At 51.2% G+C, this 14,495-nt stretch overlaps 2 protein-coding genes across 10 annotated transcripts in view; both read left to right on the top strand.

Moving 5' to 3' along the window:
• The window catches only part of RAB11FIP5 (RAB11 family interacting protein 5), a 36,376-nt gene extending 33,016 nt beyond the window's left edge, over positions 1–3,360 (top strand). For all 3 annotated transcript variants that reach the window (XM_027621901.2, XM_027621902.2, XM_027621904.2), the window contains 2 exons: positions 648–837; positions 1,099–3,360. In XM_027621901.2, the coding sequence (XP_027477702.2) occupies positions 648–837; positions 1,099–1,302 (394 nt within the window). In that variant the 3' untranslated portion in view covers positions 1,303–3,360. The remainder of the gene's footprint in view (positions 1–647; positions 838–1,098) is intronic.
• Positions 3,361–4,929: 1,569 nt separating this feature from the next.
• The window catches only part of SFXN5 (sideroflexin 5), a 112,894-nt gene continuing 103,328 nt past the window's right edge, over positions 4,930–14,495 (top strand). Inside the window, exon 1 of one of the 7 annotated variants that reach the window (XM_035728881.1) lies at positions 4,930–5,094. In XM_035728881.1, the coding sequence (XP_035584774.1) occupies positions 4,993–5,094 (102 nt within the window). In that variant the 5' untranslated portion in view covers positions 4,930–4,992. Of the gene's footprint in view, positions 5,095–5,342; positions 6,257–14,495 lie in introns of those variants that run through there. The other 6 variants (XM_027622148.2, XM_027622149.2, XM_027622150.2 and 3 more) reach the window with 6 other exon arrangements.

Consider the following 14,495-nt stretch of genomic DNA (forward strand, 5'->3'; position numbering starts at 1 on the left):
TGAAAGGTAAGAACTTCTAGGGACAGAATGCAGTCTGCATGCTCTGGTGGGGCTGGGTGAGGAGGAAGGGGAGCTGGAGCATGACTGAGGGCGGATAGCTGGGTGGGTTTCTCAGGCTGGTGTAAATGCTGATGGGAAGCAACCAGTTAGAGAGGTGGGCAGCAAAGTGTCCCAGTTTGCCCGGGTCTTTCCTGGTTTTAGCACTGAAAGCCTCACAGCCCGGGAGTCCCCAGTCCTGGGAAAATGGGGACACTGGGAGGGTCAGTCAGTCCCCCAGAGAAAGGTTACAGTATGGAAGCGGGAGGGAAGAAGGAGGGGGTGGCCCTGGTAACGACTGGCTGTAGGTGCAGAGAAGGTTGTGGGCCGGCCTCTGCTGTTCCTGTGAAGGGGCAGGCCTTCTGAGGGAGTAAAATGGAGAGGGGGCAGGCGGTGGGATTGAGGAGTGAGGAGAGCAGCGAGGGAGGAGGAGGGAAGGCTTGCTGAGGAGCGCTGGTTGCAGCCATCCCAAGGCCTTGGCTGTGCAGGGGCAGCCACCACCAAGTGCTGATTCCTGGCCAGCAGAGCTGCTGGTCCGGCAGACAAGGTGGCCCCGTGTTTTCGTGGCGCTCCCCCCCACACCATAACGCATCTCCTTTCTGTCTCCACAGTCCCCACCCTGTGAAGCCACTTAGTGCTGCCCCTGTGGAGGGCAGCCCAGACAGGAAGCAGTCCCGCTCCAGTCTGAGCACAGCTCTGAGCAGTGGGCTGGAGAAGCTCAAAACTGTCACATCGGGCAGCGTGCAGCCTGTGGCTCCAGCCCCCCAAGTTGGCCAGACTCTGGACACCAAGAGGCTGAAGGTGAGGCCCGACAGGATGCCAGACGTGTGGTGCTGTGGAGAGAGGTCAGGCGCCCCGAGGTCAGGAGCAGGGGTGCTGGGCAGGGTGGACCAAAGGGCAGGCCCGATCCCCCCACGCCAGGCCCCTGAAGCCGGTTAGGCGGTCTCTTGCATTGGAGACGGAGGCCGCTCCAGGGGCCGGTAAGGGTGAAATCTGGGTGTTGGTGGGCGGATGGGCAGGTAGGCCTGAGACTGCCCTGCTCACTCTCATTCCTGGCCTCAGGACTCAGGTGTGCTGGACCAGTCGGCCAAGTACTACCACCTGACCCACGACGAGCTCATCAGCCTGCTCTTGCAGCGGGAGCGGGAGCTGAGCCAGCGGGATGAGCACGTGCGGGAGCTGGAGAGCTACATTGACCGGCTGCTGGTGCGGATCATGGAGACCTCACCCACACTGCTGCAGATCCCCCCGGACCCCTCCAAGTAGCCCTCCTCGCCCCTGCCCCCGGGAGGGTGGGCGTGAGCCCACTGCCCAAACTGGGCCTGCGCTGCCCTCCTTCCCGCTGTACTCACTCTCAGCTGGGCAGGCTGCTGTCTGTCCTCCGTTGTCACTCCCTGCTCCCCCTCCCTCCTGCCTCCATGGGGGTTGCTGGAAGGGGGGCCCTTGGGACTCCCATTGGAGGCATCAGGTTCCATGTACAACTTGTGTGTCTTTGGGAGCCCTCCCTGGGTCTTTCCCACCTGCCTGTTTTTGTATCCCTTAGTTTTGGGGGCTCCAGAGAATTGAAACAAAGAATTCAGCCCTCAAGTCAGAGCAAGGGTGAGCTGCAATTTGATGTGGTATCTGGGACATACTTTATTACCCCACAACAACTGTCAGTCATTTCATCCAAGGCTAAACCCTTGTCCCCCTCATCTGTCTCCAGCCCCTAGAGGGCTCCTAGCATCCCTGGGGCTGTGGCAAGAACCAAGCTGCCTGGTCTGCAGTTATGGGTAACTGAGCCTCATGTCTGTTCCCTTGAGAGCAAGGAGCCTGTATGGTTTGGTCTTCTCTGTGCTGTGTCCTGATTTTGTGTGTTTCCAGCAGTTTGCAAAGCGAGGGCCATGTGGATGGAGGGAGATGTGTGTTCTCTCCCCCCGCCCCCCCCCGTGCCCTCCTCCTCTGATCTTCCCATTGAGCGTCACGTGTGAATGTGTGGAGAGCTGGGGCAAGGGTGAGGAGAGCACCTCTTTGCGCACCTCCAAGCTGTGGGCCCCTCCACAGGCCTCAGGGCTTTGGGCTGCTTATGTTTGGGGATCAAGCCTCCATCTTTGTTTTTGTTGCCTGTCCGGATGCCAAAACTCTGTGCTGCTGTGGGGTTTGAACTTTTGGAAACCAATTAAAATGTGCCTTTTGTGGGTGGGGTCAAGAGCCTCTGGATGTAGACCTCTCCCTCTGTTTGGTGTCCCCCTCCCTCCCTGTTGAGCACATGGGGCCTGATCTGTCAGGCCCTGGAAATGGGAAAGGAGGATGGGTCAGCCTTGCTGTGCTCCTGTACCCCTCCCCTAGAGTTAATTTCAGTTAAGGGTCTGGTGAAGCTGGCACTGCTCCTTTAACTTTCCTGCCACCTTCTCCTCCTCCCTCAACCCCAACCGAGAGGCTTCCTGGGATAACAACTACATTCGGGAAGTAGGAGGTCCTGTTCTGCCTATACTTAGGAAAAAGCCTTTGTTGCCCTCCTGTCATCTACTAGCTGCTCTCTCAGCCTGTCCCTTCGGCCCCATGGCCTTGCCTGGCTTGGCTGCAGTGCACTTTGAAATGAAGTGTCTGTCCTTTGGCCCAGCCCCTGGTTTGCTTGCAGAAAACATGGCAGGCTTCCCATGGCATCTGCAGGGAACCTTTAGTGACTTGGGGTACCCTGCTTTAGCAAAGGTTTTGGGGTGAGGTGCTGAAGGAGGATACTTTTGGCCCAGCAAGGAGGTGAGAGCTCCTCTGGGACCTCCTCTTCTTCCTGAGGGGGCCTGTGGGATCTCTCTAAAAGCCTTGGAAGGAGATGTGCTCTATGGGTGATGTCTTCTGCCAGGATGAAGCAGAGGAGCCCCACACACAAGGGGAAAGCCCCTGTAATGTTATCTACCCTAAGGATCACTCATCAAAGCTGAGGAGTGTCCACAGGTATCCAGGTCTTGGGTCATGTTTTTTGGGGGTCATTGGGGGTTGGGTAGGTATCTCTTCTGGGGGAAGGGGAGCACTCTTCCACTACATATTCTTCTGGGCTCTACTCATTACCAGCCCTGACCCTGATCTTCTGCTCGTTCTTGACTGGGCCTTCAAAATGCCCAGGGCAAGGATGTCTTCAGAAGAGTTTTGAGTTGAAGCCCAAGGTTCCCGTTGGATGTTTCTGCTCCTGGCCACAACTTGGAGAGTTGCAGGTGGGGTGGGCAGAGAGCAGGCACAGTTTTGCTTTGCTGTTTGTCTTCCTAGTTGTTACTCCTGTTTATAAAGAGCTTGTTCTTCATGTTTTGAGCACTTTATGAAGAATAAAAAGTTCACATACTGCAGGTGGCTCTATGGTGTTCCTGTCTTGATAAATGTATGAAAGGAGGCTTCCAGCGGGGAGAAGGCAGATGATGGGGTTTTGGGATGTCACTGCCTCTGTCCTAACACCAGGGGCAGCAGCACAGCATTGCCCAGTGGCCTGGACTCAGTCTTTTCTTTGCCAATAGACCCACATTCATTGAGTACTGTGGGAGAATACAGAGGGTAAAAGACCTGATTCTTACTCTGAAACCGCTTAGTCTAGTTGGGAAAGATACAAATCCAGGATACAAATGATTCTTCATGGCTAGTTAGCACCTCTTCTCTGGCTTTAGGAATAGTCTGTTTCTTGTGGTTCTTGTTGATGGATGAGGAACTGACGGCTATAGATCATGCATTGTCCAGAAGGACATGAGCAGGCGTGAGCCAACACTGCATCTCACAGTGAGACGAAGGAGACCTAAAGTGGGGCTCCCTAAGGTCAGAATTATTTCTCCTGTCCTTTTGGGTGAAACAGGCAGCTTCCCTCCCCTCCCCCGAGCCTGGCTCACTGACCAGATAATTCAGCTGGGGAACCTTCTACTCTGTACTGCACAAGTGTGTTTATTATCCTTGCTGGTGTCTTGCTCTATGATATACGCTCCTCTCTCTCACCTAAAGTCCTTGTAGTGCTTAATAAACACGACTGAACCCCACTCCCAGTTCTCTTCCTGCTGGGGAATTAGGCTGGGGAGGGATCTTCCTTAGTTGGACAAAGGAAGTGGAACCCACCGAGGCCCTGAAGCTCCCACTGTTTACCTCACACAGTCAGCAAATATCTGAGTCCTTGTTGCGAGCCCTGCCAAGCCTGGCACTGAGGACTTAGCAGTAAAACACCTCTTGTCCCGTGGACCTTACAGTAGGAAACACATGCAAAACCATAATAACTGTAAGTACGCGCGGGCTGCAGAAAAGGTACTGGGTACTATAGGAGCATAAGTGGATTTTGTGGAAGTAGGGTGATGGATCGGGAAATGCAATGTGTAGGCTGAGGTCAGGAGATCCAGAGTCAGGTAAAGATAAAAAGTTACGGAGTTTTCTGGGTATGGAAAGTTCAAGGGTCAGGGGCGAGGAGCGCCCAGCGTGCTCTTGGAACCGAGCGTCAGGAGGGCTGGAGAGCACAAGGGGAGGGGCAGGGTAGCGACAGAAGAAACCGCATGAAGATTCCGCAGTGCCAGTCCTTGCAGAAAGCTTTCCGGGATTAACCCTATCCCTCCTGGAGTCCTTGCCCATCTAGTCCCAGGTCAGGCCCGCTTGAGTAGGACTCTTCTGGGCTAGAGCCCCAGGAGCGATGCCCTCCGCAGCAACTCAAACTTCTAGGGTAACCGGCGAGGGGTAGCCCGATGGCCCACTGTTGGGACCTTAGAGTCGTACACGCACACTCTTCCCACACTGCCGAGCCTTGCAGAGCTGGCGGCAGGAACCGAGACCGGGTCTGAGTCGGTGCAACTCTCCGCAGTCTAGGGTTGTCAAGCGCCGTGACGAGAAAAACTACGCTCCCCACAACCCCTTGCGCCTCGGGCTCGCTGCGGTTGCTTATGGCCAATCGGGAGAAGCAGCTGTGGCGGGGGCCGAGGAGGGACATTTTAAAAGGGCCGGAGATTGCAGGCGTCAGTGGCTATGGCGGATACAGCGACTACAGCATCGGCGGCGGCGGCTAGTGCCGCTAACACCTCGACCGATGCACCTCCTTTCCAGCTGGGTAAACCCCGCTTCCAGCAGGTGAGGACCGGGCTATGGTCTGAGAGTCGGCGGGTAGCACAGGGTGGGCGAGCAAACTCTTCTCCAAAATCCCCTTTAGTCCTAGGGTCTGCGACCCGCGGCCACCGGGGAGCCTTGCAGCTATTGCCTCGGGGACCGCGGCCCCAGCCAACCCTCTCCCATTGGTGAGCAGGATGGGCGTGGACTCCCACCTTGGCTCCCTATTGGCCGCCGGTGCCGTCACTCCTCGGCTGCCCGCGCCCTCCAGCCTTTCCCGCCTGAGGCGCTTGATGATTGGTCACGGTCGGTCGCGGCCGGGGATCTGGGGTGCCCGGGTCCCAGCGGCTTCTGCAGGGTCGCTTTGGGCTGTGCAGCCAGCCACTCCCGGCGGAAAGTTCGACTTCGGCTCTGGATGACAAGTTGGCGTGACGGAGATGCCTTCTAACTTTCCCTGGGTGGGGACTGACATTCCTTGCGAGCTGCTGGCGGGGCTCCCGGGCAGCGTCCGCACCCCGCGGTCATGCTCCCAGCCCTCGACCCCCAAGCCGGGTCCGCAGTGCGCGATGGTTTAGGGCCACGAGCCGAGGGGTTCTCGCAGCCCGGCGACCCCTGTCCCTTCCAGCGGGGGATTCGCTGACGCAGCGAGTCGCCGGCTGGTGCCTTGCCGGGGATGGAACGAGGACATGCGGGGAGAGCCGGGGTGCGGAGGAAACGCTGTGTCATCTCCTGGGGCCGCGGGCTGTAGAGAGAGTCCGCGTCCCCGGGAGCCCGCCTCAGCCCCCTCCCCCGGTGCGACCTCCGAGACGGGTCTCTGGCACCCGGGCCCTGGCGCGACCGAGCTCTCGGCTCTGTCCGACCCGGTCGGTCTCTTCGGAGCACGGTGACAGTGGCCCTTTTACTCGGGGACCCTCGACAGGGCGTCGCTAACTCGCCCTCGGCCGCGGAGACGGGGATCGAACCCACAGCCCGGACGTGCGGCGAGGGCTGAAGGCTTGGAGGGGCCGTACCCACGCTCCGGGCCGCCTCGTACCCTCCGTCCTCTACTGCCTCCAGCGCCGAGGAGGTGGACTTTATTAGGAAAAGGGCCGAGAGGCTCCGCTGAAGCGAACCGGGCTTGCCTTGGGTGGGGGGCAGCGGAGGCGGACAGAAAGAAGTTTGCAGGAAGAAAGGAAATTGTACAAAGGTCGGTGCGGTGGTTTTTTGTGTTTTGTGTTTTTGTTTTCTTGGTGGTGGTGCTTGTGTGGGAGAGGGACTGGTTCCAGGAAAGTGGTGCACCGAGCTTCGCTGATAATTAAGGAACTGCCCCCCTGAGCCTTCTGAGAGAATGTCCTCACTGTTTTAAAACAGGACTTTTAATTACTTTAAAAAAATAAACCATCTCAGCATGTAGATGTCCGAGGCAAGACTGGCATCTTCCTGCCAGGGGAGGGTGCCACCTAGGGTGAGACTGTTAGGGGTGCCTCTCCCTGGACTCGAGTGACCCTTTATTGGCTGTCCCCCTTTCCCAGCCCTCCACACACATTCAACTCACTCTTCAAGGATCAGGCACCACCCCCCTGAATTCCCTTCTTCCGTGTGATATTACCCTGGTTAGACCAGGTCACCGATTCTCTCCTAAGCCCCTCTTTGGCCACCCCAAGAGGGATCCTTTTAGGTCAGCCTTTAGTGACTGTCTGTCCTATTTTCCTCTAACACTTCTGTGTGGTTACTTGTTCTCCTCAACCCTTGTGTGCATCTTTTGAGAGAAGGGGCTGATCTTGCCCTTCCTCGTCTCCATCTTACCCCGAGGTGGGGCTAGACACATGGTAATGTGCTGAATAAAGGTTTGTGGGTTGTCCTTTTTTCTGGTACCTGTGCTGGGACATTCAGTCACACACACATTTACTGAGGACTTCTCAGTGGCTTTAATGCCTGAGGCCTTTGCTGTGATCACTGCTGGAGCCATAAACGCACATTTGAGATTCCTCCACTCAGCCCTTGCTGGTATTCTTTCTGGCACCGCTCTTGAGGGCGGTGAAAGTGTTTGTTTGCTTTGGAAGCTTCCCTTCTCCGGCATAGTGACTTGCATAAAGCACAGTGGAGGTGATTGTCCCTGTTAAGGAACTTCTCTCCGCTCCCTGCCCCCACCTCCTGCTCCTCCCACACCACTCCCTGCTGTGCCGGCAGCCCAACTTCCACCCAGTTGACTCCCAAGAAACCTGCAAGTCCCCTGCAGACTTCTCTTTCTCTCCCTCACCCTCCAAATACAACCAGAGGCCCAGTGTGCTCATCTCTCACAGCAGCTCTCAAATCCACTGATCTCCCCTGCTGGAATCCTAGACCAAGCCCCCGTGATCTATGTCCCGAGCCACTGTGGAAGCCTAACAGGTCTCCCTGCTTCCACTCTGGCCCCCTTCCAATGCTTCCTTCTTCCACTTGGTTTTCTCAACAATGCAGGTCTGATCAGGTGACTCCTTCCTCTCCCCACCCCCACCACACACTTGAACACTCTCCAGTGGCTTACCCTGCTTCTGAGATAAGGACCTCACTTTTGGAGGGGCCTCAAAGGCCCACAGAGCCCAGCCCTGCTGACCTCTACTTCCTGAAATCAGACCCCCTCCCCCAACCCTCCTTTCCACCACGCTAGCTGCCTTCAGCCACTTGAACCCTGAGTGTCTCATAATCCAGGGTCCAATTCCCAGAGCGCACGCCAGGGACACCACCCTCAGGCCCCAACATCTCATCACTTTCTGCAAGACTGGGAGCAGAGGTCTTTCCTTACTCCCTAGTGTTGCCCTAGAGCCCTTCTTCCTTCCATCCTTCATGGATCTCTGTGCAGGAAGACTGGGGGAGAAAGGACAATGAGCAGTGTCAGAGGGTGGAGAAAGATGACTTGCCTTGCTGGGCTTTGGTCTGTGACCATCTTTCTTTCCATACGATGATGATAATAGCCAAGCATTGTTCCAGCCTTTGGCATATTGACTTACTGAATTTTCACAACAACTCTGTGAGGCAGATACAATTACACCATATATGATAGATGAGGAACCTGTAGCACACAGACAGATTAACTCACTTCCTAGTCAGTATGGCTCCAGGGTTCTTGTTTGTTTTATTAAGGTTTTCAGACATTCAGAAGTGGAGACAGTTGTCAAAGAAAGATCCAGCCGAGCATCAACATTTGCCACTGTGAGACCAGCTTCATTTCATCTGTATGCCCCCAATCCCAACCAATGAATTATTTTATTTATCTTTTTAAGATTTTATTTATTTGAGAGAGAGAGAGAGAGCATAAGCGGGGTGGGGCAGAGGGAGAGGGAGAAGCAGATTTCCCGCGGAGCAGGGAGCCCTGAGCAGGTTGCCCCATGCAGGTCTCCATCCCAGGAACCTGAGATCATAACCTGAGCCCAAACCTGACATCATAACCTGAGCCACCCAGGTGCCTCCAACCAAATAATTATTTTAAAACAATGCCCAGACAGCCCATCATTTTGTTGTACCTGCTAGTAGGTATCTCTAGAAAATAAGGACTTTTTTAAAATAAATTTTTTTACTTGACTTACAGAAGACAAAAAGATAACAGAATTCCTATGTAACCCTCACCCTGTTTCCCCGAATAGTATCATTTCATATGACCCTGGTACAGTTGTCAAAACTAAGAAACCAACGTTGGAACATTACTATTAACTATACATCCAGACTTTATTGGATTTCACTATTTTTTATACGAATGTTCTTTTTCTGTTCCAGGATCCCATCCATGATCCCACGTTATATTTAGTTGTCATGTCTCCTTAGCCTCCTCCGGTCTGTGACAGCTTCTCAGACTTCCCTTGTTTTTGATGACCTTGACAGTTTTGAGGGGTACTGGTCGGGTATTTTGTAGGATATCTCTCAATTTGGGTTTGTCTAGTGTCTCTCATGGTTAGATTGGGGTTATGCATTTTGGGGGAAGAATATCACAGAGGTGAAGTGCCTTCTTTCTCACATGGTATCAGAGGGTTTTTTGATTTGTTTTAATATAACCACGATACCATTAACACACCTAAAATAATTATTTCTTAATATCATCAAACCAGTCACAATTTGTCTTAGTCTGTTTGGGCTGCTATAACAGAACACCATAGATGGGGTAGCATACGAATAACAGAAATTTACTTTTCATGGTTCTGGAAGCTGGAAGTTTAAGATCAAGGTGCTGGCAAACTGTGATGAAAGCCAGCTTTCTGGTTCATAGACTACGCCTTCTAGCTATAGCATCACATGGCAGAAGAGTGGAAAGATCTTTCTGGGCTCTCTTTTATAAGGGCACTAATCCCATTCATGAGGGTACCTTCCAAAGGCCCCACCACCGAATACCATCACTTAACCTCACACTGGAGGTTAAGAGTCAACATATGACTTTGGGGGGGACACAAACATCCAGTCCATTGCACTATTCACATTTCCATGATTGTCATATTTTTTTTTTTAAGATTTTATTTATTCATTTGAGAGAGAGAGACAGAGACAGAGAAAGCACAAGCAGGGGGAAAGGCAGAGAGAGAGGGAGAATCAGACTCCCTGCTGAGCTGGGAGCTAGACATGGGGTTCGATCCCAGGACCTGGAGATCATGACCTGAGCCAAAGGCAGACACTTGACCATCTGAGCCACCCAGGCGCCCCATCACATCATTTTTTAAATAATTGGTTTGTTTGAATCAGGAACCCGGAGGTCCCACACGTTATATTTGACTGATAAGTCTCTTCTAATCTATTGGTCCTCCTACTCTCTTTTTTTTTCTCTATTTGTTGAAGAAGCTGTGTTGTTTGTTTCCCTCATTCCGAATATGGCCAATGGCAATTTTGTGGTATTATTTAACATGTTCTTCTGTCCCCTGTGGTTCCTATAGACTTTAAGTCCATACTTTTTTTTAAAGATTTATTTATTTATTTGAGGGAGCTCCTGGGGAAGCTCTGTGACCCGACTGTACTCCTTTTCCTCCTTTTTGCTCATTTGCTCTCCTGAACTAGCTTTGGGCCCAGACACCATTTTTGGCAAGTTGGATCCCAGGACAGGGAGCAAACACATGTGTTTCTTCCCATTTGTGTTTCAGTCTACCGAGAAATAAGTTGTTTTGTTTTGTTTTTAAACTTCCTTGTTCCTTCGGGAGAGTCACTTACTTAGCTGCGAGGCTAACTGGGGGTGTGGGTGTGCTTTGTGTATGCATGGCAAGTTCTGAAACCAACTGAGACAGCAGAACAGGTGGGTTGCACGGGGCTCCCTTGGGGGAGGGGGAGCTGGCTGGAACAGGAAAGTGCACTCTTCACTCCCAGGATGAAGCTGTGTGTGGGCTCAGAGTTGGGAGGCCGTGGTAGGGAGGTTTCTTATATAGTTTGCCTGAACTCAAGTTCCAGAATGAAAATGCCCTGCATTATGTGTTACGTGTTTTAATCATTCACATCCCATAGGCTGGAGAGTGACTGTTTCCCAGGCTGGTCCTGGAGCTAGTTTGTGCTGTGGACAAGGTCAACACCTTCTAGTCCAGTGGCTTTCAACCCCTGCTGCACATTACTATCACTCAGGCAGGGTTTTACATGGACAGTGCTGCCTGGAGCCCACCCCAGCCAACAGAATTTGAATCCCTGGGTGGAAGACCTCATTTGGGGATGCCCAGGTGTTTCCTTGTACAGACTGGCTAAGGACTACGGAGCTGGCCCAGCCTTTCTGCCTTCAGGCTATAGGTTCAGGGCATATTTTATTCTTGATCTGGAAGAGCCGTGACTTAGAGGTCTGGTACAGGTATATATTTATTGGAGGGCTGCCAGTTTCTTTCAGGCCTTGGCCCTTGGCGGCTGCTCCCAAGACCTGCTCTCCCCAGGGGCTGTTGAGGTGGGACTATTGTGCTGCAGGTCCTGCTGAGAATGAGCTGACTCACCTTTCTTGTGAAGGGAAAGGGTAGGAATCACTTGGCTGACTCACTCTTTGATGGGTAAAGATGGGGGCTGAATTTTGGAGGGGGGGGGGAAGGCCATACACTTAAAACTTTTGAGAAAACAAAAATTAACCCAAACTGAAAAAGTGAAACCCTTCTTTGCCATTTTTCAGTCTGGAATGACAGAGAAACCCCCTCCCTACAAAGAATCAGTGGTTCTCCCAAGGACCCCCTGCAGCTGCGAAGTGTCCCAGTGACTTCTTTGAGTGACCACTCCTCCGTACACACTGAGAAGTCACATTCTCCAAGACCATAGGCTGCCAGAAACTTTGCTGTTTAAAATAATATCAGTAGGAATGAAACATCCCCCTCTTGAGAGGTGGGCCTAAAGTCACTTTGACTCAGAGATTAACCCAAGTGCAGTGCTTCAAATAAGCAGTTTCTGGACACAACCTTCCACATTGATCTTAATCTTATAGTTTCTAAGGAAACAAGACCCTGTGGCTATTTCTCAGTCCAGACCTAGATGGACTCCTTTGCCTCATAGCTTTGCTTTGAGCCTATTAAAGCATCACGTCATTTAAATTTTCCTCCAACTTTGCCCAGAATATTTTTTTAAAAAGATTTTATTTATTTATTTGACAGAGAGGGACACAGCGAGAGAGGGAACACAAGCAGGGGGAGTGGGAGAGGGAGAAGCAGGCTCCCCACTGAGCAGGGAGCCCGATGCGGGGCTCGATCCCAGGACCCCGGGATCATGACCTGAGCCGAAGTTTGCCCAGAATTCTATACTAACTTGAATTTTCCCTTTGTTTGGTGATGTGCCCCACAGTTCCTCTGTTGTGTGGCCTCCCTCACGGCAGTGAGTCAGTAGACGTGACTTTGTCCCCGGAGGGGGGGGGGTCTTAGGCTGATTGGATTAGTACACTATCATCTATGCTTAGCATTTACAACTCAGAACCCCTTTCTTGAATCTCAGGTCTCTGTTTGCAGTGCTTATTGAAATGTTACATCTGCAAGGCCCTTTAAGTATTTCAGACTCACATGACCAATCCAGAACTTTTGTCTTCCCTGCCACTAAGTCGTATACTTCTTGTTTCCCCTGGCCCTGTCCCGATAAATAGGCCTTAGGATCTAACTAGAAATCAAGGCATTATCCACATTCTGTTCTTCCTCATTCCCCCAGTCAGGCAGCCCCTTGCTGTACCCCAGGACCCAGCGCAGTGGTCGGCACACAGTAGGTCCTCAGTAGCTATTTCGTGAATGAATGAATAAAACCGCAGAAGTCTGGTGCAGTTGCTCTTCTTTTAATTTTTGAAATTTTCTACTAGGTGATAAGATTGTGTAGGGCTGGGGATGGATCTTTATCGTGTTTGCCTTGCCCTTCTCATTTCAGTTATTTGGACATAGTAGGTATTTAATGCATATAGATTGTCTGAATATAGTAATACAACTAGTTCCCCAGGGCACTAATAAGTCGTTTTTAAAAAATTATCGGAGTATTCCAGGCAGACCGTATCTGTTCTTGGCCTTTTTTTCTAAAATGTCTTTTGTCATACTTCAGTCCCTCCTTTGGCTGACAGTGGTGCAGTTTCTGAGTCCAGCCTTCATGCATCAGAGTCCTTGTGGATACCCCTCTCTGCTTGGTAAACTCATCCATCCACCCATCCCAGTGCCTCTGGGAAGCCTCCTTGACTCACTAGGAAGAAATCATCTGTGTCCTCACTGCGCTTCATGATGCTTCATTTAAGCTCTGATCACCGTATTTTGTAGTTACTTGTTTACTTGTCTTTCTTGATGGACACGGCTTCTCTAACGCTTGTTCACTGTCGTGTTCCCTGAGCCCAGCTCAGAAGTGGGTGAGGGTAAGTAACTATGGAACAACGTGTTTCACCAAGGCCCACTCTCTCAGTGGCCGTGGTGTCAAATGACAAAGGGGACTTTTCTCTTTCCAGGCCCCCATCTCTGCCCCTGCCGCTCCTCTTCCCTCCTTGGGCCACTAACTGCCACGCTATTGTCCCTTTCAAGTCCTAGTCTCCCTTGGAAGCCCTGCCTGGGCTCCATCCCCTCCAGGCCATAGGCTGCTCACCTGCCCACTCATTCATTCTTGTGGCAGGGATGTTGCTGGGGACCCTTCTAGGTGTGAGACAGGAAACTAGGAGCCAGGGAGGGTGAGGCTATGGAAGGAACACCCAACAGCCTACCTCCTTCAGGAGCTTGTAATCAAGTACTATATTAGATAGTATTTTAAATTAAGTTATTTTTAAAATAGAATATTACTTCTGTGTATTACACAGAACGCTTGTTCTTTTTTTTTTTTCATTTTAAAAAGAAATAAAAATCACCCATATTCCTATTACCCAGAGTCAATCTCTGTTAACATTTTAATATATTTTCATCTAACTTAAAAGAAATAATTTTGTACTTTCTATTTTGAAGCAGTTTCAATCTTACAGAAAAGTTGCAATAAGAATAAAGAGACCTTGGGTGCCTGGGTGGCTCAGTTGGTTAAGCGACTGCCTTCGGCTCAGGTCATGATCCCGGAGTCCCGGGATCGAGTCCCACATCGGGCTCCCTGCTCGGCAGGGAGTTTGCTCCTCCCTCTGACCCTCTTCCCTCTCGTGCTCTCTATCTCTCATTCTCTCTCTCTCAAATAAATAAATAAAATCTTTAAAAAAAAAAAAAAGAGTTTGTTTCTTAAAAAAAAAAAAAAAAAAAAAAAAGAATAAAGAGACCTTGAGGTACCTGGGTGACTCAGATGGTTAAGTGTCTGCCTTTGGCTCAGGTCGTGATCTTGGGGTCCTGGGATCAAGCCCCATGTCGGGCTCCCTGCTCAGAAAGGAATCTGCTTTTCCTTCTCCCTCTGCCCCTGCTTGTGCTCTGTCTCTCTCTCAAATGAATAAATAAAATCTTTTTTAAAAAAAGAATAAAGAGAACTTTCATATACCCTTTGTCTAGATCCACTGGTTTTTAACATTTTTGTCGCACTTCCTTTATTATTCTTTTTGTCTACAGGGGATCAGAAAGCCCAGAAACACACACACACACACACACACACACACACACACACACACACACACACACACACACACACACACACGTCCAGGAACGTAGCAAATATACATGATATCACCAAGGACGTCTTCAGTCTGTAAAGAAACCAGAAGTACCCACATTTCCAGATTGCATTGTTGCCCTCTGTATTTACACATGTTATTTTTTCTCAGCCATTTGAGAGTAGGTTATATTCATTTATCCCTTGACTACTTTCGTGTATCATAAGAACGAGGGCATTCTGACATTTCTGTCTTCGTCTATTTGGGCCGCTATAACAAAAATCCCATAGACTTAGGTGGCTTATAAACAACAAAAATGAATTTCTCACAGTTCAGGAGCCTGGGCAGTCTAAGCTCAAGGCCCTGGCAGATTCACTGTCTGGTGACAGCTTGATTCCTGGTTCATGGACATCCGTCTTCTGGGTTCTTACATGGTGGAAGGACCAGGGGCCCTCCGGGGACTCTTACAAGG

The sequence above is a fragment of the Zalophus californianus genome, chromosome 8 (assembly GCF_009762305.2).
Source record: "Zalophus californianus isolate mZalCal1 chromosome 8, mZalCal1.pri.v2, whole genome shotgun sequence".
Lineage (NCBI taxonomy): Eukaryota > Metazoa > Chordata > Mammalia > Carnivora > Otariidae > Zalophus > Zalophus californianus.